The following is a 24,310-nucleotide window of genomic DNA, read 5'->3' on the forward strand; positions in this document are numbered from 1 at the left end:
AACGCTTGGGGCAGCTGCTCCGAAGCAACATCAATGGCCGCTCGTGATTCACACCGCGACCGCAGTGAACTGTACGCTCAGCCCAGCCAACAGTCATGTCTTTCATGTTTGCGAGCGTTACTTGTTCGTCTGGCATGCTTTGATCAGGTGACTCACTTGCGAGGCAGCACTTACCGACTGCGCACATCCTTTACGCCCTCCATCTGACTTATTTACCTTCGTTCATTCTCTCCGCGCGGAACCTCTGCGATTCATGCACCGCGATCCTTACAATCCTCGATGATAGTCACTATTGATGACTACCGTGGCACGGCTAACCCAAAGGATGGACCCTGCCACAATGAGAAGGTCAAAGATGATGGGTCTATGTTCATGGTGGCCAACGCTGGGGACCTCAAGTTGAAGCTGCAAGCATTGAACAACTTGCTCGTGCGCACCCCTCTCAACCAACACAGTGAACTCCATTTCGATGCAATCTTCGAAAGCGTCTCGTCTCGCACGTACGTCGATGGCTCAGAAGAAGTATACTTCACAGTCAAAAACCTCTCGTGGCCGAGCAAGATCCCCGAGGCCTTCATCAACGCCTATCTTGAGGTGTTGCAGGGACGCCCGTTTACGAACAGCTATATCTTTAAGACTGAAAGGTGGTGGACGCCAGGCCAATTGACTTCGGTATCTGCCAAATCTGCTGCGACATTCTCGACCATACGGCTGGTGCTTCCAGACCTCGACATGCTCTGTAACACCAAACTCAACGACTTCTTCCAGCAAGCAGAATCTCAAGGTCAGCCTACATACTCATGCCCTTTGATTGGCTCTAGGATCTGATCACAAAACAGTGAAGCCTTTTGCTCTCATGCAGCTACCGACCGAGCTACGACTTGAGATATTTGATTACCTCTTTCCAGCCCAGACTCCCTTGCGCATATTTTCGAAAATCCAAGACGATCCAGAGAATAGACCGCCGGTACGGCTGGATATCATGCGCGTCAGTAAAGCCTTGCACAAAGAGACTGTCGACCACTTTCTCAACAATTCGTCTCTCTTTATCGAGGCCTACCCAGATCTGAGACGGGGCATCTGGGTTCAGGCCTATTTCACAGAGGCCACTGTAATCGAATATGTCGCACGCGTTATGAGAATGAGTTACGAAGCCAGATCGAAAATAACACGGCTAGAAATCCGTATCATCCCAGAGGACGCGGCGTCGCCCATCAACTCGTACCATCCTGCTCGGCTCGATACTTCTTCACTGCGACGTATTTGCACTGAACTTCCGAGCCTCAAGTCTGTCCTCATCTCGTTCGAGAGGATGCCCGAGAGAATGTGTCTGCTTGGTGGGCGGGCTAGATGGCCCAATGAGGCATCGTTCTACAACGGTCAGATGTTGACGCTGGCATGGATCCACGCACAACTACCTGGCGAAGGACCGCGCATCGTTTGGGATCTGACGCACTTTAGGCATTCGGTCGACGAACCAGCGCTCTTGAGGAAAGAGATATTTTCTCAGCCGATGATGAGGAAGTTGCTCGAGAGGGATGGTGCATTGGAATTGGAGCAGAGCGCGAATGCGACCCGAGACGATCTGCGGCGGTGGTCAGCGATCAAAAATGCTGTTGTCGAGGCGGTCGCACGTCTTTAGCTCATGCCAGGCGGTCCACATTCAGCTGTGTATGTGAGGCTTGAATGCAGCGAACCGTGTTAATAGTCCTGCCGTATGTCGCAAACCCGGCCACGAGCAAACGCGATCAGCGACCATATAATGCCTTGCTGAGTCACAGGATTAGCTCGTGCTCTTCATGGATAAGAGTTCTGGCGGGGGCGTAGTACAAAAGTGTGGCCCCGCTGACGTCTTTTAATGATATATATTTTATAATTATCTGACATATTATAAAATTTATGGTGAGGTGGCCGAGTTGGTTATGGCGCCAGGTTAAGGTCTATTCTCCTTAGCACTGCTGAGCAATCAGCTTCCTGGTCACGAAAGTGGCGCGGGTTCGAGTCCCGTCCTCATCAACATTCGTTCGAAACATTTCGAGCACTCCAGGATATCTTTTTTTGCCCTTTTGCCGATGTGTTGGCATGGAAGGTCCGAGATCGCGCTACTTAGCGACAGTGCCCCCTCCCCCCCCCAACCAACACCATCACTTCTGAAGACTACAACAGCATTAGCAAATGCATACATGTTCTCGTTTAGTAGGGCTGTTGGCCTCAAGGCTGTTCTCTAGCTCTTGTCGCACGCTACTTTTTGGCCTTTTGACACTTGCTGACGAAGTTTGCAGATCCAGCCTGGCAATATTGAGATTATGAGCTCCAGCTCTTTTTTTTTGCCGACGCCAGGGTCGGATCTGAATGTGGGGGTGGGCGGTGACGATGTAAGCCAGACTGTCGGGCCAAACAACTCCCTTGATACTAGCTTTGCGAACACCTTTTGCATTAAGTAGTCTAGTGCTCTAGTTATTGTGGTTGGTACATGTTTATTTACACAAAAGAAGGCCTCACACGAGTAGTAGTTGTCTACTTTAGCGTGTCCTGTGTAAGACTTCAGGTACTTATTCAATAGAGTAACGCATTCGATTACCAACGTAGCTATGTTGTTATGCTTAATGCGTAAGCTTTATACGTCTTCTGGCATTTCGTACGCTGAAAGACCACCTGTTGCAATTCTTACTCAACGTGCATTCTTTTGTACAGGCTTAGCTGTGGAGCAACGAGATTCAATGGTGGCTTCACGGCCCTCTTGTCACTTGTTAAGATGACCTCGTTGTAGACGCAGACGGCACTGGGCTTAACTTTATTACTGTACGATGTGGCTTATGCACATGAAGCTGCTGCAACGTTCTGTCTTTGACTTTTGCATATGTAGCATCCTTCAGTGTTTTCGTCCTGATGCCATGCACCAGATCAAATAGAAAATCGTTGCAACCACAACCGTACATAGAATTACCTCAAGCGTCGTCACTCGACCAATAGCCTCTCCAACTATGTACTAGCCAAGTTTCGCACCGATCAAATAACGTGTTGTTGTTGCTTTCCTCGTTGTGTCTTTTCTGCTCCTGTAGCTCTCGACCCATTCACGACACCAAGTGGGCCCTTCCCGAAATCCGACGAAAAACCCGAATCTCTCATTTTGCAATAGAATCAGCGACAAAGTCGGCTCTTGAGGTAAAGCAGAGATTAGCTTACAATAATAATACTGCGATTCTAATAGCGTTCAACAATCGCCCTATGAAGCAATTTTCTTTCAGTCGCTTTAGCTCACTTGGGAGAGCGCCAGACTGAAGTACTCAGTCATTGAATCTGGAGGTACTGTGTTCGATCCACAGAAGCGACACTAGCTTCCGTGCCCAATGCATTGGGATCACGCGAATTATTCTTTTTTGCGTCTTTGTGTGAGTTTTATGCGGCGCGGAGGAGAAAGTGTGCGGAGTGTGGATGTGGGGCTGATCTTGACGAGTGCTGAGTGAAAATCAAGCCACGAACATCACCTTTCCCTTTGCATTTGCGAGTGACGCCGGAAGAGATCTCCCTCTTTAGGCTCGCGTGTACTTTGCTTCTGCCGGCCCTAATCTCGATCAACTCAAAAGTTCATCTTCGTTATTCGATATGTCTCAAGCCATAGAGAATTGCTCAACTCGAACGCTCATCCCTGTGCTTTCTTTTCTTCGCTCTGCCCTGAACTGCCGAAAAGATGACCACACCAAAGTGGACCCTTGAGAGCATATGAAACTACGACAAGATGAAGGGGCTTGCCCGATGTCTCGATGACTTGACCCCGCCCTCAAGTGCTAAGCATGCTGCGAGTCCGGCGGTAGCGAGAAGCAGGAGTCTCCTCATTCATTTTGCGTCTCATCGCGACGGGAAGAAGCGGGAGCGTATGGCGAGGTGTTTGGCGGTTGCGAACATCACGGCTTCGGAGAGAGATAGGTCGCTTGTCAGGACACTACTGGAGATGTGCTGTTAGCATTGCATACACATAGAGTGGCCCAATTGAAACATGCAAAACTTATCATGACGCTCCCCCATAGCCTAAACATGCAGTGAACGCCAAACACCGACGTCGAAGTCATGCAACGCGCCTCCTGTGCCATCACGATTCGTTCACTAGAACTCCATAGCATCAACGCCCTCTTGTCGCTCCCTCTTCAGCGCTGGCTTCTCCTCTTCCAGTAATCCTGCCACGAACTTCCGGAAGTAGTCGATATAGGGCTTGAGGCTTGTCTTCTCCCAATCCTGTACCTTATTGTCGCTTTCTTCGCCTTCGCCCTTCCATTCGTCGATCTCTTGCAGCAGTTGTGTGACTGTTGGCGCAGACAGTGGGTCGAACTCTTCGACCTTCCTTGTATCTATGGGCACACATACACGCCCAGTGCCGGGATGAATGACGAATGGACTCTTGAGCAAATGATTGAGCTTCTTGGAGACTTCAGCATCGAGGCGGGGGTATGTGTATTCGAGTACGATGTCTTGCTTTGCTTCGAGCAACTCTTTGCTTGTCTTTGATAGCGCCCCAGACTTGGCCAATGTGTCTATGTCTGCCCACTTGCTTGCGCTGGCGCGATTCGGCGCTGAATCCCATTTCTTCTGCAGCGCAGCGCGTAGTGTAGGGTCAGGGAGGAGGTTCAGAAGGTGTGCTGACTTTTCGGCAGAGGCCCATGGATCCTGCTCAGCTAGGATGCTTGTTGCGAAGTGCTCTTTCAGAATGTCGAGACTACGTTCGAGGTGTGGGTGGAGAGGCCTTCGAACGTTGACCTTCTTGCCGCCTTGGTCGCCGCCCTTGAGCAGCTCGAGATATCCGGCTATCGCACGGCGCTTCTGATCGTCCATGAGGCGGGCGCGCTTGTCGCATACCCAGGCGTGAGCTCCACGACGTCCGGAGTAGACCCACATGATGTGGGAGAAGCCGAAGTCTTCACGCAGCGCAACATCCACCACCTTAATGGCCATTGTGATGAATGCCCAACACCTGTGGCAGATAGACGCACCGGTACAACATGTGCGAATGTCGTCGTAGTCTGTCATATCGATATCGAAGACTAGCTCCTTCATGAGCGGGCGGAAAGCGCTGGCTTTGCGGAGCGTTTTGCGATCGCGTGGATTTGTGCTGTACATGGGACCAATCTCGAAACGAGATGGCAGCATTTGTATACATTGTTTGCGAAGGACATCAGCCGTGGGGAATGACTGATATCGCAGGTAGGCATCGTTGGGCAGAGTGAACGCAAACTCTCGGTGGGCGAAGTCGTTCTGAGGGGTCGGACTGTGGTTCAGCCATTGGAAGACATATCGGAACGGAAAGAGGCGTTGGTAGAAGGCGCGCATAATTTCAGGATCCGAGAAGTGGGATCGACTCGAGATCTTTCTGTGCTTGTGTCAGTGGGCGAGACTACTTGATGATGATCACAACATACACCGGTGCTGGTTGCGAGGACTCTTCCTCGGACTTGACAGGCGCGCTCGATGCAAACTCGCCATCTGAATTATCGTCATCGAATATTTCTTCCAGGTTAACCTTCGACTTCTCTGCTGGCGCAGGTGCACTCGGCGCATCCTCCATTGTGGTATCTTGTGTTTCTGGCTCTGGCTTGATCTCATCCGCCTGCGACATTTCTCGTGATGACTCGCCCGCTGGCGTCAATTCTGGCGATACGGAGTGTGGCATTTGGTCTGTGAGCATCGGCTATGTGTGCTGTTGTTGCAGTGACTTGCTGCTGGGTCGTGGCTGCCAGACGCGTCCAGGCACTAGCGCGACTTCACGCGTAAATTGAATCGTTGCTTCCCATTCGGCAGCTACTGGTAGCGCCTGGCCCCGTCATCCCCACCCAAACCCTTCCAATCACTGTAGCGTCCCATTCTGGCAACATGGCGGCGACAGAGGATACGGTTGCCGGCGCTGGATGGATCTCTGACGATTCGAGCTTCTATGGTGAGCACGAATGCATCTTAAAGCACACATCACGTCATTCATCGTCAAATCGGCAGTAGCAGGCTGGCACACTCCAACTGGTGCGACCATCACGACCTATCACTACTCACACTGCTTATTGATTACCGGCCAATACGGTTGCAGTGATACGTGATGCTGACCGTGCGACAGGTGATGAGAATGAACAAGAGTACCAGGAGTCGCTCAGCAACCAAAACACCCCAAAGGCTTTCTGGTTATCCCACAGTAAGGACTTGAATGCTATTGTATCACCCACAAAGCTCCAGGCTGTAAAGAAAATTACCTCTGATTTCGACGCCACGCCCACCAAGAAGCCCATGCCGCTCACTACCTCAACACGTGCTAACAAACTCCCCGGTTTCTCTGGTCTCGACAGGAAGACCATGGAAGAAGAACGTCTCGCCCGTCCATGCAAAGGCAAGCGCAAACGCGACATCTCGCCAGAACCAACACTACGTCGCGAACTCTTCAACCCGATGCAAGGTCAGCCATTTTGCTGGCAGCTAGGCGAGACTGCTGACGCATTCGTCAAACGCGTCCCTCCTCTCAGCACATCAGCCTTGACCTGCGAGTGGATCTGGGCAGTGAATCCGTACCGTGATCCTCGCGATAAGTCTGCAGCTCCCCGCATTGCCGCATTTAGAGACCGTGGTGCGAAGCTGCTTACAGAGTCGTTGGCGAAGCGGGATGAAATCCAGGTTAAGGGTCGACTGGGCCCACGGAGCACTGTCACACGAGCTTGGAATCAGGAGGCCAAAGCTTTGCAGCAGAGTCTGACCAAACTTGCGGTCGAGATGGGTGTCTTGTCGGGGAAGGTGAGCTCAAGGGTTTTTGTTTAGACGATTCGACGCAGGCTGACGAGCTGATGCAGTGGATGCTGTTTCCGAAAGAACAGAGTGTCAATCGAAGCTGGAAAACTGTCGTGGAAGCCACTATTACCGACCGCCTCGGACCGATGGCAAAGGTCGCTCCTGATGACGGCAAAGACGAACGACTGAGTAAGTTTGAGCGGTGGTCGTCCGCAACTCTACTTCCCGCTGACCTGCACCAGTCTGTATCTATACCAAAGACTTCAGAGACGAGGACGATGTACTCCGCGTACTCAAGGAGCTTGAGAACCTGGACCTTCTCAGTCATGGGCGAAACATCTACTACAAGGCTGATGCTTTCACGCATCTGGACCTTTACTCAGCGACTGCTGACAAATATGGGCTACAAGCAAGTATGCACAACAGCTCGAGAATGCTGGCCGCAGCTCGAACTGCTGAACTGTCTGCATCTCAGAACACCGCATCACAGCAGGAGTGTCGGATACTTCAGAACTTCTACCAGACATGATACGTCCCTCACGCAGCAAGGGCGGGCATCATTGTGACGCATTCGCCGGCGCCCGATGTGCGCTCTACGATATAATGCAGGCAATGCGATTTCTTCAAGGTCTTTCGGAAGCTCTGTACTGTCACTTCCAGTATCTCATCAAATTACATATTTTGACCGCGCATTGAGTTTGGGCATCATCGTTCACCTTTTACACTTGGTACGGCCTAGACACCAGAACCTGACCATTAATTCTGGCACTCTCAGACCAAGCATTCATCTACACGGTCATAAAAGGCCAAAGAGAGGCCAGGCACTAATGAGCTCATGTCACATCACTCAAGGGCTCACAAGCCGAAAACAGACTCGTAGCTACCTCAATCATGCGCGCAGAATGCTACAGGCGGATGGAGGGGCAGCGCGCACCATGCTGAGCAGATGCGCAGTACTCAGAAGTCTGTTGCTCAACATCTGCCGCGGATCGAAGATGCTTTTCCGACGTCGCATTGCAAAGCAGAGTCTGCAATGGCGCTATGAAAGGTCTGCTGGCAGATTCGACCAATGTGCCCACGCCGGCATCTAGAACACCGCTGCAAACCACGCAAAGCCGGGCTGAAGAGCGCTATCGTCGATTCCACTGCGTAACACGGTCGCACTACTGGGAGAAACCACCTCCGGAAACGTGGAATTTGCAAACCATTACTCGATAGTAACAGGGTTCAGCCGTATGTCGCCGATGACGCGAACCGCCTCACAGCAAGCGCTGGTGGGTGACGACTGACAACGGGCATGGCCGAATATCGTCGTGGGCGCAATCTCCAATGTCGTCCTTTTGCTATGCGCATCGCGGACGTATGCCCTGTCGAGGTAGTTGCGCAATCGGGGAACTTCCGGCCTGCGCAAGCAGAAACCCGGGCAGGGCAGGGGCATTTGTGACCCTAGGCAATAAAAGAGCCTTCGGGCAGGTCCGACAGTGCTTCAGCTGGCGTTTGACGCCTGAGCCATCCGGTACGCTGTTCTGAGTCTATATGTGGTTTCTCTTACTCGATAGACAAGGATCTCATCGAGTAACAGGAAACGCTGATGCAGAGGTACGCGAGCGATGGCGTGCTAGCCTCTTCGGCAACCTCGGTGCTGGCTCCGATGAGCTCATCGAACTGGCAACGACCCATTTCTGCGCAATAGATGTCAGTATCGAGCAGCGGAGAAAGATATACGCACAGGATCAAAATCACCTCTACAATCTCTACAACCTTTGCTACCCATTGCAAGGGGCTTATGGCTTTATTAAGAACATACCGTTGACCCTGCGCTAGCTCCCCTCCATCAGCGCCGATTAAGCCCTGGATCCGGAACGATACGACTCTACGCCTTATCAGCTACACGGCCGCCTCCGCCTAACAAAGGAACCTCGCAAAGTACTCTCCCTGACCAGAAAAAGTACTGTTGCAGAGTTCAATCAAAGGGGATGTTTCAATATTGGCGATAGGACTCAAATGGCGACTTCGAATCGAGGTTTGCAATGCAAATTCGACAATTTCGCACGAAGCCACGGCTAAGACCGTGCTGGCTGCGCTTGCGCCGAGCAGCGGGAGCGAGTTCGAGATACAACGCCTAGGGTGTTGATAACCTTACATATCTACCCGAATACTAAATTTGATCGAGTAAAACGAGGCGGTCTGTCGCCGCCAGACTACGGCCCCTGGCGCCGTGTCTTTTCCGGGGTTTGACCATCGATCTCGAATACCCTTGGTGCATAGATAAGAGACCTGCACCCCAGATTTGGGCGTTTCCGTAGTATTGTCGCATAGCTTCTTTGGTCTGCTACGCTTCCTCGTGTTTCTGTAAAACCCAAGATCACACGGAAGCTTATTGCTCTTCCTACTGCCAGAGTCAACACCACGCACGCATCTTATCACTGCTTATCGGTGCCTCATACGAGCATCCCACATCCCACCTTGTCTTCCCCGCGTTTGCCGAGGCTGAGTACCTATAATTATAGCTTCGTTCTCAGTTCTGTAGCCTCGAAGATTAGCTGTATTTCATTCGGAACATACCCTTCATTATCCTGCATCGCTCGATATGGCCCCTCACGCAACCTCGCCAGCACCGCTGGAACACAGCCAGCCATCTCAGCCAATCAAGGTGATTGCATCTTCGCGAGCAGTAGTTGCCGGCCGACTCACTGAAGCGACCATCATAATCTCTCAGACTTCTGGAAAGATTGTCGCGATCTTCCACTCGGTTCTACCCAAGTCGGACTTTCCTGATGACACACCATACACCGACTATTCACCTTACATCCTCCTTCCCGGTCTCGTCGACGCACACGTACATCTCAATGAGCCTGGGAGGACAGAATGGGAGGGTTTCTGGACGGGAACTCGGGCTGCTGCTTTCGGCGGTGTCACTACGGTCGTCGATATGCCACTGAACGCCATCCCACCAACGACCACTGTAGAGAACCTTAACACCAAGGTTTCTGCTTCACAGGGCAAGTGCTGGGTCGACGTCGGTTTCTATGGCGGTATTATCCCAGGCAACGATAAGGATCTGAAGGGACTTGTCGATGCAGGTGTACGAGGCTTCAAGGGCTTCCTCTGTGACAGTGGTGTACGTATATCCCATGTTCAGCCCATAGAATCCAGCTACTGACTAGCTCATAGGTTGAGGAGTTCCCAGCTGTCTCCTCTGTCGACATCGAGAAGGCACTTCTCGAGCTAAAGGACTCAGCAACAACACTGTTGTTCCACGCCGAGATGATCCCCCCGGTCGCAGACTCTGTCGGTGACGATGTCCAGCGCGCAAACCCGCCTCTCGTACCCCAGGGCCCTCTCAACGCATACTCTACCTTCCTCGCCTCACGCCCACCTGCCTTCGAGACCTACGCCGTAGCCGAGATCCTCTCGCTCGCCCACCTCGCCCCCGAACTGCAACTCCACATCGTGCACCTCTCGGCCATGGAAGCAATCCCCATGCTGCGCGAAGCGCGCGCAGCCGGCATCAAGATCACAGCCGAGACGTGTTTCCACTACCTCGCGCTGGCCGCGGAGCGCATCGAAGAAGGCGACACACGGCACAAGTGCTGTCCGCCAATCCGCTCGCAGTCCAACCAAGACGCATTGTGGACGGAGCTACTGCAGGACCAGGGTGACGGCGTCATCCAGACCGTCGTCTCTGATCATTCCCCTTGCACGCCGGAAATCAAGTTACTCCCCCCGCACCTCGCGCCAAAGAAACACACCACCAAGACCCTCAACCATGACGAGGACTGCGAGAGTAGTGACGATGGGCCTGAGACGCCTATGCAGGGTCCTGAGGAGAAGGGTGATTTCTTCGGTGCGTGGGGTGGCATTTCGTCCGTGGGTCTTGGGTTGCCGATTCTGTGGACGGAGGGCCTGAAGCGCGATGCGAACTTCAGCGTTGAGGAGATCGTCAGGTGGTGCTGCAAGAATACTGCTAAGCAGGTTGGGCTAGAGCAGTGCAAGGGCGATCTGGGAGTGGGCTTTGATGCGGATATTGTTGTTTTCGATGAGACGGCGGAGTTTCTGGTGAGTCGATCTGTATTTCGACGGGCAATTCGATGTGTGCTAATTGATACAGGTTGAGCCGAGCACAATGCTGTTCCGTAACAAGGTCTCGCCGTACGAGAACAAGATGCTCAAGGGCATTGTTAAGGAGACGTTCCTCCGAGGTCAGAGGGTGTTCTCGAGGGAGGCAGGCTTCCAGAAGAGCGGGCCGAGTGGAAAGACGCTTCTGGAACCGAGGACGACCAAAGCGTAGAGGTTGTCAAGAGAGAGAGAGTGGTGATTGAAGTGGATTTTCTGATTGCGTAGATGGCGTTAGCATAGAGGCGTTCAGCATATTTACAGCGTGCGCTATGAATTCAGGTGAATGAAAGGATACACTTCATACATGTGTGCGATTCCACGCACGACAAGACTTTACCTCGCGTGCCCTCTCTTTGATGGCCCCGTCTCGTTCTGGTCGCAAGGGTGGTCGACGAGGCGTCCAGGCATCTCTAGCAGTGTTTGCGGCTACCACGACCTAGATATCAACACGCATGCATGCCCTACAAGTTGTCAAGTCGACCATCTTACCTGCGTGTCAACATGGCTTGTCGCAGCTAAAACCCCATGCCCTTGCGCGGGGTCATGGCAATTGTTGTGGGAACACTGCGGAGCCGACGCGTAGTTCGCATTAGTGTTATTCAGTCGAGTCTGCAGGTTGTGGTGGCGGGCTGATAGTCTCAAAAAAACGGATCGTCACGGAAGCAGGATGACACGAACGAGGGTGTGGTAATTTGTGAGTCTTGATCCTTGATTGATTCTATTTGCCCGACATGTAGTGTGCCTTTTCAGACAGATGGTGGTGCCTTTCAGTCCTCCATGATTGCCTTAATGTCGTAACTCGTATCGATCGTGGTGGGCGACGCACCTATTTGGCCTCGTCGAAGACGTAGGTCAAGTGGCAGCGACCGCAGTACTGGCGGTTGTGCATGGCGGCCATGAAGACACCAGCGCCGCACTCGGGCTGGGGGCACTCACGGCGAAGACGTTCGATCTTGCCGTCGCCGTCAACCTTGTAGTACTTGAGCACAGCGAGCTTGGTCTTCTTGCGCTTGTGCTTGATCTTCTTGGGGGTGGTGTAGACCTTCTTCTTCCTCTTCTTGCCACCACCACGCAGGCGGAGCACCAAGTGGAGGGTCGACTCTTTCTGGATGTTATAGTCGGAGAGGGTGCGGCCGTCCTCGAGCTGCTTGCCGGCGAAGATAAGACGCTGCTGGTCTGGGGGAATGCCCTCCTTGTCTGTGCGATCGTTAGAAGCTGCGCGGTGCTGGCGGCCGTGTGCGCAACGTACCCTGGATCTTGGACTTCACATTGTCGATGGTGTCCGAGGACTCCACCTCAAGGGTGATGGTCTTGCCCGTGAGGGTCTTGACGAAAATCTGCATGGCGGCCTGGATCGTTGATTAGCATCGGTGAAGCGTTGAAGTACAGGCGTATCGCAGCGAAGCCGCGCGCTTCGAGAATTCCACAGCAGCAGCGCTGAAACACGCTTTCGCTGTGGAAAGCGCCTGCCAATCCCTATAAGAAGAGGAAGGCGCGCGCGACAGAAGCTTCTGTAGGGCGGAGAGCTGGCTTACCTAGACAATGGTTGTCTTCCTCAGTCGTGCAGAACTGCTGGAGGGGAAAATCAGTGATGGGAAGGCAATTAGCTTTGTGGGCCGCTTAGTCAGAGAGCCGAGCGTGGCTGGTGCGGCGGCAAAACTTGGAAGGCGCCACGGGCCCGTGCTGCCGGTGGCGCCCGCGTTGCTGGGTAACCGCGACCGGGTGTTTGTGTTGATGGATGGCCGGAAGAGGTACTAGACATCATCATCTCCACCTCGCCGCGTTAATACATCAAACCTCGAGAATCCACACCCCTCGCAGCTCATCCCCACAGACCCTAGCGCATCTATTGTTTGCTTTCAGACGGCGAAGCGCCTGTCCTACCGCCATCTAAATCCATCCGCGTAGGCTTCGGCCAGTGATACTTACTTGAGGCAGGCTCTGGGAGACTGCACTGTACTGAGGATTCCGTAAGGAGATCAACCGCCCGGCGGAGCGCCGCTTGTATTTGCGTGAGGTACGTCCAATCCATTCCCAGCAGAGGGGTCCCATCGAAACACCGGACATTGGCTCACTTGACATCAGTATCGGACAAAAAAGGACACCCGTCCTCGGACAACAACACCGGACTCGACGAGCATCAGAATGCTGTCCACAAATTCACCCCAGGGCATCTCGCGCCGACGAATGCAACACAGACGCCAACTCTCGACACCAAATGCATTCGAGATGCCCAGCGTACGACAGAGCCCTGCTAGCCCACAACGGCCACGACACAATCGGTCAGGCATGAGCCTGGATCTTCGAGGCCTCAACCTCGAGTCGATCCATGCACCCAGCCCCGGTCCCTACCAGCAGGAGCACAGTACGGTGAGCTTCACTAACCATCTAGGACAACCATCACAGCAAACTATGCAAGTAGCGCAATCGCACAGCATGCCCCAGCCGGGTCCCCAGGAGGCCTTCCTACACTCCCCAGTACAGTTATCTCCCAGATGCAGATCACCGCGGTCGCCATTACGGTCGCCCATCTATTCGTCGCGGCCACACTCTCCCCAGAGCCGCCCCCAATCACCTAGCAAGGCTCCTACCGAGCAACAATTGAAGGACCTCCACGAGCACATACAGTCCGTGTATGGCTCATGTGGACAAGTCTTCATCAACATCCTCCCCACACCGACGGTTGCGGCAGCACCACAAGCCGTCATCCCCGAGAAGCCTGTACAGCTGCCCAGCCATCAGTCCTTTGGCATGGCACCTCACCCTACAAACTTCAACGACGTTGCGGATATCAACCTTCAGCCAAGATCACGTGCGATGACATTCGACTTCGAGAACACAGAGCAAGACAACGGATACGAGTCATCCGGGTACTACACATCAGACGTGTCGCCGTCGCCGCAAGCTTCGCCACGCATGAGGATGTCGCAGCCCTTCCTCCAGGGCATCTCAGAGGACCAAGAGACACCCTTCTCGCACGCACCGACACTCCTTCCCGCACTAGAGCCCCATAGCCCGATTCACGGTGACCCGAACGGTCTGCCGCTTGCCGCAAGCCCTTACGAAGAGGTTCCAATGTATACCGATCTCGAAATTGACGCCAGCCTCGAATTCACCGGCATCTCTCCCGATGAGGTCCAGCGCTACATCAGTGAGCAGGATCCCAAGACGAACAAGTGGACCTGCATGTATCAAGACTGCAAAAAGGTCTTTGGCAGGAGGGAGAATATTCGGTCGCATGTCCAGACACATCTTGGTGACAGGCAATACAGGTGCAACGGATGCGGCAAGTGCTTTGTGCGACAGCACGACCTCAAGCGTCACGCGAAGATCCACACAGGCAACAAGCCTTATAAGTGCCCCTGTGGTGCTGGCTTTGCTCGACAAGACGCTCTTACAAGACATCGTCAACGCGGCATGTGCGTTGGTGGATTCGCTGATGCCGTACGACGACAGGCAAAGCGTGGCAGGCCAAAGAAGCACCGTCCTGAGATGGAAGAGCGTGTAGAGAAGGCAAGCAGGACTCGACGTGCCCTCGCCTCTGCGGCCTCATCTGTTTCCGCTAGCTCACCTGATTCGGATGCTCGATCGCCATACGAGTCGTTTGATTCTGCACATACACAGAACTTCAATGAGCCCATAAACGCGTCAACAGATCCATTCAGGTACGTAGTTCTCTTATGTCATCTCTTTGACTTACGCTAACCTTCCGCAGTTTCGAGCCCCAATCCAGCCCGTACCACGAGGAAGACCACGAGGATGACTTCGCGCTTACCACATCTTATACCAGTGAAGTTGCGTCGATGAACCTCCTGCGCGAGTTGTCCGATGAACCAGCGCAGACACCTCCTCTTTCACCAGGCCTCCGCTCACGATCGCGCGAAGCAGTGCCCGAGCGAAGACAGTCATACAAGCCAAACCAGCCGAGCCCATTGAAAGTCACAGATTCGCCATCGCGGACATCTGTCCAGTCACAGCAGTTCACAACACCGCCGACATCTCCAATCGAGCGAAAGGATGAGTTGGATGAACTTTTCGACATTCGACCGGAGCCCTCGCTTTCGCAATTCGACCTCGAGATGAGGGCCATGAGCGATTTTACAGCGGCGGACAATAGCTCGTACGACTTCCTCGACTTCACTACCGTATAATCTTAGCGACATCAGACATTTGGGGAGGCTGTATGATATATTGGGATTCACGAACGTAACGACTGGTGTTCTTGCAATCTCAGGGAAAGCTTTTGCTGGTGCATTTTGGATTTGAGCGGCTTCGTTTCTACGCTTTCGCAGCAAGGACTGCATGTGCATCTGTTCAAGATTAAGATTGAATATGTTCTTGACATCTCGTAATAGGGTCCGCACAGTTTTTCTGTAGCGATGACGGCGTTCTTAGTCTGGGTTTGCTTCTAGAAAGAGTTTGCATTGCAAAGCGGACGACTCTTTGACATTCCTTTTGTTATCTATTCTGGCTGCAGTATGCATCCCAGGGACACAGCTTAGCAACAAATACACTGTCACTGACAGTTTCCACTTGCTGCACTTTTCCATGACCTTCGTGCTTACCGTGCTTGATCCTTCTCGTGATTTTCGTCCCCTAATGCTTGCGACCACTTAGTGAAAGTCACCATACGCTGTCATTCCCCTCCCTTCCCTTCACCAACTCCCACAAGCCGTTCGCCCTTTCCATAACACCTCGACCGCGCTTTCTCAACATTCAGCCGAATACTTATCATATTCAACCGCACGAAAAGACGATGTCAGTGCACGATCCATTCCCGGATTTCGTTCCTGCACTTCCAACTCCCTCCACACCTGTCATCACGAATGAAATTCTTCACCGCACCTTCATCCCAACAGCATCTGACGTGCCAAGGCACGAGGCTCCATTCAATACTCCATCTATCCAACACCAAACACGGCCGAAACTAACGACTATGCTCAGAGCGTACGCCGGCCTATCCATCGCCGTTCTTACATGCATGCTCGGTCTCGCCACCGCCATCGAGGATTCTACCTGTCTTCCACAGCTCACTGAGCTCGGTAACGGGCTCATTGGCCTTGTCTGTGCGGGTGGGATCGTGATGGGCGTCGTAATTCTGGACCATGTTTCTGATGCAGTCGATACGGGCATCGAGGCCGCTTGGGGGGAAGTATGGCGGCGGATCAAGGATTGCGTCGCAGGTGGAAGAGGGGAGCATGAAGGAAATGAGATGGAGGAGGTGATGATGTTCAATGAGGAGGGGAACACGGTCTTCCTGCATGAGTCGCCCCCGGGGACGCCGAAGGAGGAGATACAGGGAGTTGCGGAGCCCGTCACGCCTCGGGATTCGTTTGAGCCTTGCGAGGAGGGGGGGAATGGAACGCTGGGCCTGTTGGCTTTCACCTTACCCCCTCTACCGCAGACAAGGGCAATGAACTCGCCGCCTTCGCCGCCGAGGCAGGAGTTTGCGTACACGTCTAGCTCCTCACAATCGCCCTTCTATCATCCAGTTCCTCACCAGCGAGTAGGTCATGGCATACCAGGCTTCTTGCACTCCCAGACCTACGCAGACGAAAACCACACTTCCGGGCTTCTGGGTCCTTCACCAATGCCACAGCGTCGCACCGACCCCGGGTGGCAGCACTTCACCGGCCGGGGGTTTGACAGACACCGTCAAAAGCTCGAGGCTGTGAGTGAGTGGTCGCATCCGGGCACGCGGGCCCGAAAGTTTGACGACATCTTGGAGGAGATCGAGGAGATGGCCGGTCAGGAGCCGAGGGAGATATTGGTGACATAATTGCATCGTGGGATTTGTAAAAGCAGAGACAGGATCAATGCAGAGGGCGAGGTTTGCTGGGAGCTGGACCGCCAGGTGTGATCTTGAGAGGGGTGTCAGGAGTCCAATATGGCAATTGTAACGATTTTGCAGTCGGTAGCAATAGGAACATGTGGACTCTTAGCTTTGGTGGAGATCACGTGATTATATCAAAGAGGCCGCTTATGGAAACTGCGACTGTAATGTCGCGGCCGAGCTGTGGCAGGAAAAAAGTTATCTGAATGTCGAGTACTTGTTTCGAAACCATGGAGCCTGGACAATGTATCAACTTGTAAGCGTTGTTGGTATACCGACCGGCGTTTTCATTGTAAATGTTACAAACTGTCCCCCTTGCAAAAACCATAGCCCTATTGAGCAATAGGGTCTTGTGCAATGAGGTCAAGCCTTCGGATCCGTCTGCACACACGACTGGCAGGTAGAAAACTTTAGTAGATAGCCCTCGCCCAATCTGGGCCTCTAAGAATCCCTTAATGCAGGACGACGCTCGTGCTGGGGAGAGAGTCACCCGTGCGTTCTGGTAGATGTCCGCCATGTTCGCCGACTCGTGAATCTGATCTTCTGAGCGATCTTGAATGATGCAGAGTCAATTGATTGCAAGATAACGGGTGCCCGGCTTGCGCGTCAGGCTACTTGCGTCAAGAATGCCAGCCGGAAGTTCTTCTTTCCGAACTACAGTCTGATACTCCAAAGAATCCTTCTCAGCTGTGTGGTGCGGTTATGGACATCCCTGGCAATGCCTGAAGGCTGCATAGCGACACAATCCTCGCAATGGCAGCGTGGCAGGCCTGGGCTAACTCTTTAACGTTACGAGGAAGACACAGACCACCCGAATTGGAAGATTTCTAGGAACGAGCTGCAAACTGTGCTTCTCTGCATCCGTGTCAGCAGCTGAGGCCTTTCGAATGACTTGCGGGCGAGAAGGAAGATGCTGCAAGCAGAAAAGCAGTCACATTGCAGCAAAAAAAGCATAGCCAGGGCCTGTGATCTCACTCGACCATATATCACATCAGCTTTACCACCGCTCTACACACGTCTCCTCGTCGCACCAGCACCCGTGCCGTTGGCCTTCCTCGTCCCCGCAGCCTTCTTGCCTGGCTTCCCCTCAACCTCACCCACAAGCTTCTCCACAGTGCCCACAACCTTATCCTTGGCCTTTTCAGTTGGTGTGCGCCTCTTCTTCACGACCTTAGTCTTTGGTCGAGTGGTGGTAGCCGTGACCTTGGGCTTTGCGACGCGGCCCCCAGTCGTGCGAGGCTTCGAAGTGTTGGCTGTGGTGGTTGTGCGCTTCTTTGGTGTAACAGCGTTCTCGATCTGCTGCACGATGCGCGGCTTGCTGTTGCCGGTGCTGGCGCGTGTTGAGGCTGGCATGTTGAGTTTGTGTGGCGCGTCCTGTTGTGGAGCTACAGGTCACTGGGTCAGGCGCGTCTGGCGGCTCGACGGTAAAAACAACGCTAACAAGTTCGGACCGTGACAGAAAACGAAGACGCAAAGAAGACAATAAGAAAGCCGGAACGGAATCCAAGCGCTGGGGATGAGCGTGAACTTTCTCGCGAACTGACGCGCATAAGAGACTGTAACAGTACCCACGGTTGCTGCCCAAAAAACCAGGGAAGACGCGTAGATCGCGGGAAGATATGCTTGCACCAGATGAGAGAAGGGTGCGCGACTTACTTCCAGGTATTTGCCCAACGCTGGGAAGCGGGGGAGGAGAATGCGACAGAAGGGAAGCTGACGTGTTGTTAATGATAAGGGGGGAAGAGAGATTGCGACGGGAAGGAGGGGGATCATACTCGACTACCAATTCACCTCTCAAGCGAGACGTGTCTCACAACAACACCTATAAACAGGTGACCTGTGAATGATGATCACATGGGTCAGAAACAGCTGTGACTAGTTGGGCAGCTGAGATGCTGTGGTGTGCCTGGCAAGGCTAGACTGTTCGGCGCGCGCTCTTTCATTCGTCATCCCGGAGCGGTGTGGTTACAGCTATGCTTGAAGATCGACGCAAGACAAGAGACTCGAGGCGCGAAATAGCGCGATTGTGAAGTAGTGTTACACAAGCACAATGCTGTCAACACTCGGCGGTCGTCATAGTTGATGTTGGTGGCATAGGTCAATGTTCCATCTAGATTACTGTGAGCGTCAGGTCTGCCAGCTAAGTGACTCACGATGGGTGCGATTCGATTATGATGTTGTTCATGTCAATTATCCCAACGAGATAACCAACTTTCGATTGCTCCTGTTATCTTCCACGGCGCAAACTGCGCTCAAGCCTCAATGTGCGCGTTGACAACGCACTCAGGCCCCATTGTTGAAGCCCCCAACTCTAACGCCGTGCATGGCCCGCACTGGGTGCACCTTCTATCGTGTTTACTCGATAAAAACCTCTGGTAATGAAACTGACATGCAAAGAAACTTTTGAAGAGGGCTGCTGATCACAGGGGTATATGCCCTTCCCGACGCCGAAACTTGTTGAAAGAAGAATTGCCGCCTTCTTCAAGATATGCATGATATCGCAAAATCGTTACTTCTTGACCTTGTGGTTGAAGTTGATTCAAACCACTCATGTGCAAACATTAAATTTGTACATTTAGAGCTTAAGCTCCTTGGGCTTCTCCCAGGTGAAAGACTGGTTGGTGAAGTGACCGTTCTTGGCGGTTGTGTTGTAGATGGGGTTGGTGAGGTTCAGCTCCTTGACAATGACACCAGGGCGGAGGTCAAAGTTCTTGTGGATGATCTCAACAAGCTCCTCGGAGTTCTTGTCTGAGGTGCCGTACGTCTCAACGAAGAGGGACAGCGGCTCAGAAACACCGATAGCGTAAGAAAGCTGGACCAACGCACGGCGAGCCAATTTGGCGTTGACGAGTGACTTGGCGATCCAGCGGGCAAGGTAGGCAGCGGAGCGGTCGACCTTGGAGTAGTCCTTTCCGGAGAAAGCACCACCACCGTGGGCACCCCAGCCACCGTAGGTATCGACAATGATCTTACGGCCGGTAAGACCGGCGTCACCCTGAGGTCCACCGATGATGAACAGACCAGAGGGCTGGATGTGGTACTTGACGTTGTCGTCAAGGTACTTGGCGGGGATGACCTTCTTGACGATCTTCTCCTTGATCTCCTCACGGAGCTTCTCAGTGGTAATATCCTCGCTGTGCTGAGCAGAGACGACGACAGTGTCGACACGGAGAGGGATGACAGCACCGCCATCGTGAGCGTACTCAACGGTGACCTGGGTCTTGGTGTCAGGTCGCAGCCAGGGGAGGGAGCCGTCACGGCGGGCCTCGGCCATGGCAGAGTTGAGCTTGTGGGCGAGGATGAGGGTCAAGGGCAGCAGCTCAGGGGTCTCGTCGGTAGCATATCCGAACATGATACCCTGGTCACCAGCACCAAGCTTCTCGAGAGCCTCATCGTAGTGGAGACCCTGAGCGATGTCGGGCGACTGCTGTTCGATGGCAACGAGGACGTTGCAGGTCTTGTAGTCGAAGCCCTTGTCGGATGAGTCGTAGCCGATATCCTTGATGGCGCCACGGATAATCTTCTGGTAGTCGAGGTGGGCCTTGGTGGTGATCTCACCGAAGACCATGATCATACCGGTCTTAGTAGCAGTCTCGCAGGCAACCTTGGAGAGCGGGTCTTCCTTGAGGCAGGCATCGAGGATGGCATCGGATACCTGGTCGCTGTGAACTTGTTAGTATCGTGTCCTTTTCGTGGTGAAGTTCTGGTGGGGCGGGTCGAGAAATACAGCACGTCATGTATGTCTAGATACCACTGTGTATAGGAAAGTGCGGGACGGTGACATACCAGATCTTGTCGGGGTGGCCCTCACCAACAGACTCGGAGGTGAATAGGAAGGTGCTGCCCTGGAACAATGGGTAAGAACGACGCGGGGCTTTTGCGGGAAATTGGGAGCCGTACCTTGCTGGGCGCAGTGCCGTTAGTGCCGTTGGGAACAGTCATTGTGAAGGAAGGAGGGGTAGCAGCAAGATAGTCTAGGACTTGCGACCGCGTGAAATGTGCGAGAGGGCGAGAGGATGTTTAGGAGGAGGGAAGGAGGGGCCTGCGCGACTTTATGGTTTGAAGTCGTTTCCAATGAGCCGAAGAAAAAACGTGCGTTCTCCAACCAAGCCGCCCGCGCTCCGAGCTCGCACTAGTGAAGCACACCATTGTCTCGACCCAACGGGGAGCGAATCACGTTTATTCAAACCATGGAGATGACCGCCCTGGTCGGCCTGAGACTGGCAAAATCGCAGAAAGACGAGGTTCCCCACCAACCAGCCATCCACATGCTACACCGCCCTTGGCTACTTTTCTGTTCTGCCGCCCTCCGCAAATAGCGACGGTTTGAACCGGTGTCGCAGCGCTGAGTCTGTCCTACAACCGCAGCCATGAGCAAATTCGGGACACTGGTGATGGGACCAGCTGGCGCCGGTAAATCAACCTTCTGCAGCGGCCTCATCCAATACCTCCAGAACAACAAGCGCCCTTGCTTCTACGTTAACCTCGACCCCGCCGCTGAAGACTTCGCGTTCGAGCCAGATCTCGACATCAAGGACCTGATCAGTCTTGAAGATGTCATGGAAGAGATGAGCCTTGGCCCCAACGGCGGTTTGATCTACTGTTTCGAGTTCCTGATGGAGAACCTCGACTTCCTGACAGACCCGCTCGAGGAGGTCACCGAGGACTATCTCATCGTCTTCGATATGCCCGGGCAAATCGAACTTTACACCCACGTACCAATCCTGCCAGACCTCGTAAAGACGCTCATGCACGGCAGTCTCAACATCCGCATGTGCGCCGCATACCTGCTCGAGGCAACCTTCGTCGTCGACCGCCCCAAGTTCTTCTCTGGCACACTATCAGCCATGAGCGCTATGCTCATGCTCGAGATGCCACATATCAATATCCTAAGCAAGATGGATCTGGTCAAGGGGCAGGTAGCGAAGCGCGAGCTCAAGCGCTTCGTCCAGGTCGACGCTGATCTCATCGAAGACGATCCGTCACGCAGAACAACAGATGAGGAAGACAACAGGAAGTACCGGGATCCTGCGACAACAGAGAGCTTGATGAGTGGCTCGGCTTTCCACAAGCTCAACAAGGCTGTTGCGCAGCTGATTGATGACTTCAGCATGGTCTCATATCTTAAGTTGGATGTGCAGGACGAGGACAGCTTGGGCGCCGTGCTGAGCTACATCGATGACGCAATCCAGTTCAATGAAGCACAGGAACCGAAGGAGCCTAAGGAGATGAATGTGGAGGAGTAAGAGAGTGACCAAAAGAAGCATCTGCATGGGCGGCGTTACGACATTGACATTTTGGCAGCATTGAACAGCGCGTTGATTACAATGAGGCGGCACGGAGCTACGATACCCAAATTCCAACAATTCTCCAACACTCATCGATCTCTCCATCTGTTTATGTCATTCCCAACTGACATTGTGGGCTTCTGTTCCCGTCTGACTCCATCTCGCAGTACGGCATGCGCACCGGCTCAGCACGCACGCCCTTCGCCACCAATCGCTCCCTCAGATCACTCAGCCTAGGACTGGCTTCAATCTGACTCCTATTCTGACCTTGCGCATCCTTCGCTCCACTCCATAGCACCTCCGCCGCCGCCGCCGCGCGCGGCCACAGCATCGGATCCAGATTAATTGCATCCGTCTGCTCACCCCACATATGCGCCTCACCACCAATGACCAAATGCCTCAGATCCTCCGGCACACCCTCATAGGGATCCTTCGAGTAGATTAGTCTCCAGTTATGAAACGGCGCACAATAGTCCTGATACGGCCATGCGTCTGCACTCGCCTCGCCCGGCGCGAAATCAAGCCACTGCCCCTTTCCACAGTCGAGGTACCAGTACTTGTAGTTCCCGACTAGCGCTTTATGTCCTGATTGCACGATTTGGAGGACGGCTTCGTCGCTCTGCCAGCTCTGCACGACGACGTCGGGGCCGAGAGTGAGGTTCCAGGTCAACAGCATTTCTTCCCAGACGATGGGTGTTAGACCGCGCTGGCGGACGCGCTCGTGGTTCGCGGACACGAAGGCTTGCATTAGCGGCTGCAGGACTGCGGGATCGCTCGAGTCCACTGTGTTGTCCAGCGTGTACGCGTTGGGATTCACTTCGTCGCCGCCGGTATGGAAGTAGCCCGTGTACGGCTCCAGGCGCGGCATGAGGTCTGCGAACAGCGTATCCAGAAACTTCCCCACGGCGGTGGAGTTCAGCTTCAAGGTCCCGGACGGCGGTTCCGCGGCATACGTGTCCCAGTTTGGTTGCTGGTTGTATGCGGTGATCAGCTCGGGCGCCGAGTACCAAATGCTGGATGTGTGGCCTGGCATGTCGATTTCGGTGATGAGCTGGATACCTTGGAGCGCGGCGTGGCGCTGCAGGTCTGCGAAGTCGGCGGCGGTATAGATTAGATCTGGGCGGTATGCGCCTTTACGCGCGAGGTCGGGCAAAGAAGGTATCTCCAGGGGCCAGGACTGCGAGTCTGTCGCATGCAGATGCAGACGGTTCATCTTGGTGTACGCGGCAGCATCGATCTGGCGCTTGATGTCTGGGATGGGGATATAGTTTCGCGAGACGTCGAGGTTGATGCCTCGGTGTGAGAAATTTGGTGCATCTTCGATCGTAACGGGTGCTTCAGGGGTGTAGAACTGCTCGTTGTTTGAGGTCTGGAAGAACAATTGTGTAAAGGTTGTCAAACCTCGGGCAATGCCGACGCTGCTGTTCGCCGCGACTGTTGCTACGCCGTCCTCTGTCAATTTGAGTGTGTATGATTCATCCACATCTCCTGCCAAAGATTTTGCAACGTTCGTCGAATCCGGTGCAAGCAGACAGATGTCGACATGATCCACGTATTTTGCTCTCCTGCCCTGAGATGGCTCCGCCCAGTTCCGAGTGTGGAGTTTCCATGGGTAGAAGCCCTCCTTGAAGACAGTATCCCACGTCGATCTAATGGCGTAGTCGATTATGTCGTCGCCCGAGACCCCCGTCGTGTCTCTCGCGTTTTTGTGGCTCTCGAACGGCGCCGTGTAACGTCCGCGGAGGCTGAGATGATCTCCAGTCTGGTTCTGTGGCACAGTGCCTGTGTTAGAAGTGGATGCAAAGAGGAAAGGTGCTTGCTCGGGGTGGTAGTCTACATTTTCAGCGCCAGCTTCGTACCAGCAAAATGTTACGTTCTTGGATATCCAGAGCACGGTGTCGCCATGCTTATATGACTTTGGGATGGGCCATAAGGCTAGGGAAGTGCTCATGAGACATGGCAGCACGAGAAATCGGAGCTTCATGCTGACGGTGGACTAGGACAGAGAGAACGAGAGAACAAGAGCTGTCAGATACGATATATGATCGTTAGATATGATTACGCGTTATGCCGGAGACGGGATCTGGAATGAACATGGGATGAGATAACCGGAATGAAGCTGGCGCAAGGAGGTGGAGACCCGGAAACTTGACTTGTTGATACTCAGTTCTTTTTCGTTTGTGTATCAGTCAGCAGCCTCAGCTTTGATACCCTGGAACGGCTTGAAGGTGGTCGAACCATCGTGGTGGGAAGCTCGAGGGTTGATGTTGCGGGGTCAACGTGGGGCCACTTCCGAGCTTTCAATCAAGCGACA

At 53.6% G+C, this 24,310-nt stretch overlaps 11 protein-coding genes and 2 non-coding genes across 13 annotated transcripts; 8 read left to right on the plus strand and 5 right to left on the minus strand.

Annotated features, from left to right (window-relative positions):
- Positions 1–42: 42 nt before the first annotated feature.
- Positions 43–1,840, plus strand: M421DRAFT_423375 (uncharacterized protein). The gene is made up of 2 exons (XM_033593447.1): positions 43–784; positions 840–1,840. The coding sequence occupies exons 1-2, from the start codon at positions 280–282 to the stop codon at positions 1,640–1,642; spliced, it is 1,308 nt and encodes a 435-aa protein (XP_033446067.1). The 5' UTR covers positions 43–279; the 3' UTR covers positions 1,643–1,840.
- A 61-nt stretch (positions 1,841–1,901) lies between these two features.
- Positions 1,902–2,016, plus strand: M421DRAFT_t100. The gene has a single exon. It is a non-coding gene; the product is annotated as a tRNA-Leu (tRNA).
- Positions 2,017–3,247: 1,231 nt separating this feature from the next.
- Positions 3,248–3,334, plus strand: M421DRAFT_t101. The gene has a single exon. It is a non-coding gene; the product is annotated as a tRNA-Phe (tRNA).
- Positions 3,335–3,887: 553 nt separating this feature from the next.
- On the minus strand, positions 3,888–5,729 carry M421DRAFT_423377 (DNA primase small subunit). Its single transcript, XM_033593448.1, has 2 exons — positions 5,412–5,729; positions 3,888–5,362 (listed from the first exon to the last, which is right to left on the minus strand). Exons 1-2 carry the CDS (start codon positions 5,660–5,662, stop codon positions 4,105–4,107), a joined length of 1,509 nt encoding a protein of 502 aa, XP_033446068.1. The 5' UTR covers positions 5,663–5,729; the 3' UTR covers positions 3,888–4,104.
- A 100-nt stretch (positions 5,730–5,829) lies between these two features.
- M421DRAFT_423378 (DUF1917-domain-containing protein) lies at positions 5,830–7,447 on the plus strand. Its single transcript, XM_033593449.1, has 4 exons — positions 5,830–5,926; positions 6,098–6,762; positions 6,819–6,945; positions 6,999–7,447. The coding sequence occupies exons 1-4, from the start codon at positions 5,863–5,865 to the stop codon at positions 7,283–7,285; spliced, it is 1,143 nt and encodes a 380-aa protein (XP_033446069.1). The 5' UTR covers positions 5,830–5,862; the 3' UTR covers positions 7,286–7,447.
- Positions 7,448–9,074: 1,627 nt separating this feature from the next.
- Positions 9,075–11,175, plus strand: M421DRAFT_423381 (allantoinase). The gene is made up of 3 exons (XM_033593450.1): positions 9,075–9,877; positions 9,931–10,815; positions 10,868–11,175. Exons 1-3 carry the CDS (start codon positions 9,347–9,349, stop codon positions 11,045–11,047), a joined length of 1,596 nt encoding a protein of 531 aa, XP_033446070.1. The 5' UTR covers positions 9,075–9,346; the 3' UTR covers positions 11,048–11,175.
- A 526-nt stretch (positions 11,176–11,701) lies between these two features.
- Positions 11,702–12,218, minus strand: M421DRAFT_7586 (ubiquitin-domain-containing protein; the record flags this gene model as incomplete). The annotated part of the gene is made up of 2 exons (XM_033597173.1): positions 11,702–12,072; positions 12,125–12,218. The coding sequence occupies 2 exons, from the start codon at positions 12,216–12,218 to the stop codon at positions 11,702–11,704; spliced, it is 465 nt and encodes a 154-aa protein (XP_033446071.1).
- A 431-nt stretch (positions 12,219–12,649) lies between these two features.
- Positions 12,650–15,413, plus strand: M421DRAFT_423382 (uncharacterized protein). Its single transcript, XM_033593451.1, has 3 exons — positions 12,650–12,892; positions 12,961–14,540; positions 14,591–15,413. Exons 2-3 carry the CDS (start codon positions 13,021–13,023, stop codon positions 15,024–15,026), a joined length of 1,956 nt encoding a protein of 651 aa, XP_033446072.1. The 5' UTR covers positions 12,650–12,892; positions 12,961–13,020; the 3' UTR covers positions 15,027–15,413.
- Positions 15,414–15,428: 15 nt separating this feature from the next.
- M421DRAFT_232381 (uncharacterized protein) lies at positions 15,429–16,761 on the plus strand. The gene has a single exon (XM_033588414.1). It carries the CDS (start codon positions 15,632–15,634, stop codon positions 16,652–16,654), a length of 1,023 nt encoding a protein of 340 aa, XP_033446073.1. The 5' UTR covers positions 15,429–15,631; the 3' UTR covers positions 16,655–16,761.
- A 955-nt stretch (positions 16,762–17,716) lies between these two features.
- On the minus strand, positions 17,717–18,061 carry M421DRAFT_7589 (uncharacterized protein; the record flags this gene model as incomplete). The annotated part of the gene is made up of 1 exon (XM_033597176.1): positions 17,717–18,061. The coding sequence occupies one exon, from the start codon at positions 18,059–18,061 to the stop codon at positions 17,717–17,719; it is 345 nt and encodes a 114-aa protein (XP_033446074.1).
- Positions 18,062–19,283: 1,222 nt separating this feature from the next.
- Positions 19,284–20,650, minus strand: M421DRAFT_69100 (S-adenosylmethionine synthetase; the record flags this gene model as incomplete). The annotated part of the gene is made up of 3 exons (XM_033596584.1): positions 19,284–20,370; positions 20,495–20,553; positions 20,609–20,650. 3 exons carry the CDS (start codon positions 20,648–20,650, stop codon positions 19,284–19,286), a joined length of 1,188 nt encoding a protein of 395 aa, XP_033446075.1.
- Positions 20,651–21,078: 428 nt separating this feature from the next.
- On the plus strand, positions 21,079–21,954 carry M421DRAFT_68923 (transcription factor FET5; the record flags this gene model as incomplete). Its single annotated transcript, XM_033596570.1, has 1 exon — positions 21,079–21,954. The coding sequence occupies one exon, from the start codon at positions 21,079–21,081 to the stop codon at positions 21,952–21,954; it is 876 nt and encodes a 291-aa protein (XP_033446076.1).
- Positions 21,955–22,105: 151 nt separating this feature from the next.
- M421DRAFT_68879 (glycoside hydrolase family 20 protein) lies at positions 22,106–23,980 on the minus strand (the record flags this gene model as incomplete). The annotated part of the gene is made up of 1 exon (XM_033596563.1): positions 22,106–23,980. The coding sequence occupies one exon, from the start codon at positions 23,978–23,980 to the stop codon at positions 22,106–22,108; it is 1,875 nt and encodes a 624-aa protein (XP_033446077.1).
- Between the last annotated feature and the right edge of the window lie 330 nt (positions 23,981–24,310).

The sequence above is a fragment of the Didymella exigua genome (genome assembly GCF_010094145.1).
Source record: "Didymella exigua CBS 183.55 unplaced genomic scaffold M421scaffold_26, whole genome shotgun sequence".
Classification (NCBI taxonomy): Eukaryota; Fungi; Ascomycota; class Dothideomycetes; order Pleosporales; family Didymellaceae; genus Didymella; species Didymella exigua.